The sequence below is a fragment of the Bison bison genome, unplaced genomic scaffold, assembly GCF_000754665.1.
Source record: "Bison bison bison isolate TAMUID 2011002044 unplaced genomic scaffold, Bison_UMD1.0 scf7180017863885, whole genome shotgun sequence".
In the NCBI taxonomy this organism is placed as follows: Eukaryota; Metazoa; Chordata; class Mammalia; order Artiodactyla; family Bovidae; genus Bison; species Bison bison.
Window position 1 is genome coordinate 435,419 of NW_011494457.1, and position 4,122 is coordinate 439,540.

The 4,122-nt window shown below is 51.7% G+C and overlaps 1 protein-coding gene across 1 annotated transcript in view; it reads left to right on the forward strand.

Moving 5' to 3' along the window:
- FAM83F (family with sequence similarity 83, member F) overlaps window positions 1-4,122 on the forward strand; it is a 28,502-nt gene that overhangs the window by 747 nt on the left and 23,633 nt on the right. Inside the window, exon 2 of the mRNA XM_010833753.1 lies at window positions 5-193. Within this exon, the coding sequence (XP_010832055.1) occupies window positions 5-193 (189 nt within the window). The remainder of the gene's footprint in view (window positions 1-4; window positions 194-4,122) is intronic.

The window sequence follows — 4,122 nt, forward strand, 5'->3', positions numbered from 1 at the left end:
CGAGCCGGGTGAGTCCCTGGCCTACTGGCCCGACCGCTCAGACACCGAGGTGCCCCCGCTGGACCTGGGCTGGACCGACGCGGGCTTCTACCGCGGCGTGAGCCGCGTCACCCTCTTCACCCACCCCCCCAAGGACGAGAAGGCGCCCCATCTGAAGCAGCTGGTCAGGCAGATGATCCAACAGGCCCAGAAGGTAGGCCCCCGCCCCTGTCCCGGCCACGCACACTGATGGGGACCCCCAGGACCGGCCCCTAAGACCAGGCCCCCGCCCCCCACCTTCGAGGCAAGGCCTGGGGCTGGCAGCCCTGACCACCTTCAGGAAAAGGGGCGCAGAATCCTCCCGTCCACCGTGGGGCTGCAGAGGAGAGAGCATAGATGTGTTTGGCGAATGACAAGGTGTTGGACAGTTGCTTGTCATTTTTACAGTGTCCAGCGGCGCTGGCTTCCCTCCGCTCAGCGCGTCTATGGGCCTGTCTGGTTTCTCTCTCTAGGCAGCAGTCGGGGCTGTGGAGCCCTGCGCTAAAATGGCCCACCCAAAGGTCTTGATAATAACCTGTGTGCTTCCCAGGGATTTAACAAAACTTGTCCCTGGTCATTATCTCATTTGATCCTCAGGCAATCGCAGGAAGTGTAGTGTGGCCTGCCCACCCCCACCCCAGCCACATTGCTCCTAGGAGGCACCCCCACCCAGAGTCAAAGCTGGCCTGGCCCCTGGCGTTCACACTGGCTCTGCGCCCAGCACTAGGGCTCAAGCAGCCTGGAATAAATGAAGGATGTTTCTTGACCACCTACTCTGTGCCTGACGCTGTGCTGGGCACTTTGACAGGGCAGCTGCCTAAACTCAGCAGGTCAGGGAAAAAGCTCCCACTTAATCCCATCTCCTTTGCCTGGGCATTGAAAGGAGGGGACGTTTGCTGAGTCGCTGGTTAGAATACTGGTGGGGCCACTAGTTTGTTGGGCAGAGTTTCCAGATAAAATATGAGATGTCCTGTTAAATTTGAATTCCAGAATAACAAGAAGAAATTTTTTAGCATTATACAGTATGATTCAAATATTGCATGAAACATACTGATGTTAAAAACTCATTCACTGTTTATCTGAAAATCAGATTTAATGAGGACATTCTGTGTTTTTATTTGCTAAGTCTGGTTCCCCTACGTTGAGATTTCTTATGAGACATCAGCAGCCTTTGGAACCCAGTTCAGAATATACAACAGAAGTGGCTTGGGTTCACTATTCTAATTCAACTCAAGGACTGTGCTTGGAGTCCTGTTACCCCTGGAGGCTGAACTTGAGACACCAGTGGTGGGGCTCCTCTTCTGGAAGGCATGATGCAGATGGTTGGCTAGATTGGCTGCCAGAAGGAAGGGTTAAGTTTTCACTGTCTGTGTTTCCACCCTCCCTCTCTAAAGAATCCCAGCTTGTCTGCCTGAGAGTTCTTTGTCTATTGCCTTCTGCAGAAGAGAAAGGCAAGTTTGAACAGAGGAGGAGAAAGGATGTGGGCGACAATACTGTGTAGCAGGCTGGAGCTGGGGTCAGGGGTCAAGTCCTATGATGTAACACTAATAAGCCTTGATTTATAAGTGCTTAATGTGTGCCAGCCACGGTGCTAATGATTTTCACAACTACTGAGTGAGATGGGTATTTTCCTTATTTTGGGACTCAAAACAGTTAAGTTGCTTGCCAAGCCAAAACTCAAACACTGAAGTGCTTCCTCTTAACCAAAGTACTGTTTGATGATGCAACAGATTAAACCAAGGATCTTGAATGGAACTAGCCTGATCACACCTGGGCAACAGGTTACAAGAAGGGAGAGACAGAGCCCTGCCCACTGGGACCTCTAGTCCCTTGTGGGATGTTGGGAGTCTCCTAGGTAGTGGAGTGTTCTGAACTCTTTAAATATTTAACAACAGAAACTTTAACAACTGTGAACTGATCCAGTATTTACATATTAAACCAGTTATTATTTCCTGAGTTCCAGGCACTAGCCATAGAAAGATATAAGCTGTGGCCTTTGCCCTCCAAGAGTTAAATGCTGCCAAGGAGGGGTATGCTGTAAGGAAAACAGACTTCGAGGCTGGATATGCCCAATCTGGGAGGGCTTCCCAAAGGAGGTAAATTGCAGGGTTGAAAAGGGAGAGAGGAAACCGGAATGGAGGAAGAGGAAACTTAAGAAACTCTTGTTTCTCCTTAAGAGACTCAGGAGAGAAAGCTTTGTGCTTCAGAACAGCAAGTAGCTTTGAATGACAGGAGGGAAGAACTATTGTGGTGACAGCTGAGTATGTGGGGGGCCTGGTGCAGGGGTCCTAAAACTGGGTCCAAAGCAGATGACCAACCCCCTCCGCCCCAGGAAGAAGCAGCTTCTGGCGCTGTCTGTGCCCCAAACCCTCAGGCTGTCTGGACCCTGACTCTTAATCATGACCAGTCACCTGCGTGCGGCACCTTCTTCACAAAGATCTTGTGAAGTAGGCAGGGCAAAATTTGACCCTCTTTCACAGGCGAGGAAACTGAGGCACAGAGAAGGAAAGGGGCTTGCCCAAAGGTCACGTGGTTGGTCATGGAAACACCCAGATCCCCAGTTTCTACTCTGAAGGCCACACCTTCTTACCTTTGCCTATCCCCACCCCCCAACCCCACGCACCCTCAGCCAACTGGCACGGGGCACCCTCCATGACTATTACTCGAGAGCCTTCCCCATCCTTTTCACCCTGCTGCTGCTGCTGCTGCTAAGTCGCTTCAGTCGTGTCCGACTCTGTGCGACCCCAGTGACGGCAGCCCACCAGGCTGCACCGTCCCTGGGATTCTCCAGGCAAGAACACTGGAGTGGGTTGCCATTTCCTTCTCCAATGCATGAAAGTGAAAGTGAAGTCCTCAGTCGTGTCCGACTCTTAGCGACCCCATGGACTGCAGCCTACCAGGCTCCTCCGTCCATGGGATTTTCCGGGCAAGAGTACTGGAGTGGGGTGCCATTGCCTTCTCCACCTTTTCACCCCGAGGGAGGGAATTTCCTTGTCTCCAGGGAGAGTCTGGCTGCTGTGAGGGCGGGTGGGATGGACCAAGATGATGTATGTGCAGAGGTGCAGGGGACCGTTGCAGATATGGCTGGGGAGCGGCAGAAGGATATAATTCACAGGTCCAACTGGGCACCAGAGGATTTTATTTTGTTTAACCCTCAATATCTTCATGAGGGGCTGTCATTTTTATTCCCCAGGGACAAAAAGGAAACGGAGGCTCAAGGGGAGTGGCTATGACTTGCCCACAGGCACAGACCAGCAAGAATTTTAAGCCTATGCCTCGCCTCAGGGATGTGGAGAAAGGAGCCTGATTAAAGGACACTTTGAAAATATGACTGGGCGTGGGGAGGAGGGGCAGAGAGTGGTGGCCAGTGGGGAAACAGCCCAGCCGGGGTGCAGGGGGACCATGTGGAATGGGAGGAAGCCTTTGAGTTGGTCAGTCTCAAGTTATCTGCTCACTGGGCCTCTGCAAATGGCAGAACGCCCTCCTGACTGCACCGGTGTTCAGACATTCAGCCTTGTTTCCTTGTGGCGTGGGGGTTTTTCCTGCTGTTTTAATACCCGTTACGTGATTTGCTATTTTTAGGGTCATTGAATGATGTACTTTGCTTGAAGTACAGGCTGGGACTTCCCTGGTGGTCCCGTGGCTAAAACTCTGCTCTCCCAGCGCAGGGGGCCCGGGCTCCATCCCTGGTCAGGGAACTAGATCCTACATGTTACAACTAGAGATCCCACATGCAGCAACTCAGACCTGGTGCAGTCAAATTAATTTATTAAAGAAAAAAATTTTTTTAATAAAGTACAGGCAGAAAGGGTGTCTTCTGGGACCCAGAAGTGAGCTCATGGCCTGTTTCCCGCTGGCAGAGAGAACCAAGGAGGTTGCTGCCACTTGGGCTGCTATGACCACTGTGACCCAGGGAGCGGGGAGGGGGCCTGGACTTAAAGCGAGACCACGTGAAGACAGGGAAATGGTTGATTCTTATTCACGAGGGCAGAGCTCAGAGGACCAAACAACTGCAGTTAGGAAGGATAGCGAGTTGGGATGTTGGACAAATATTTCAAGGTGTGCTAAGCACTTTAGTAGAAAACAGACATATAAAACACACCT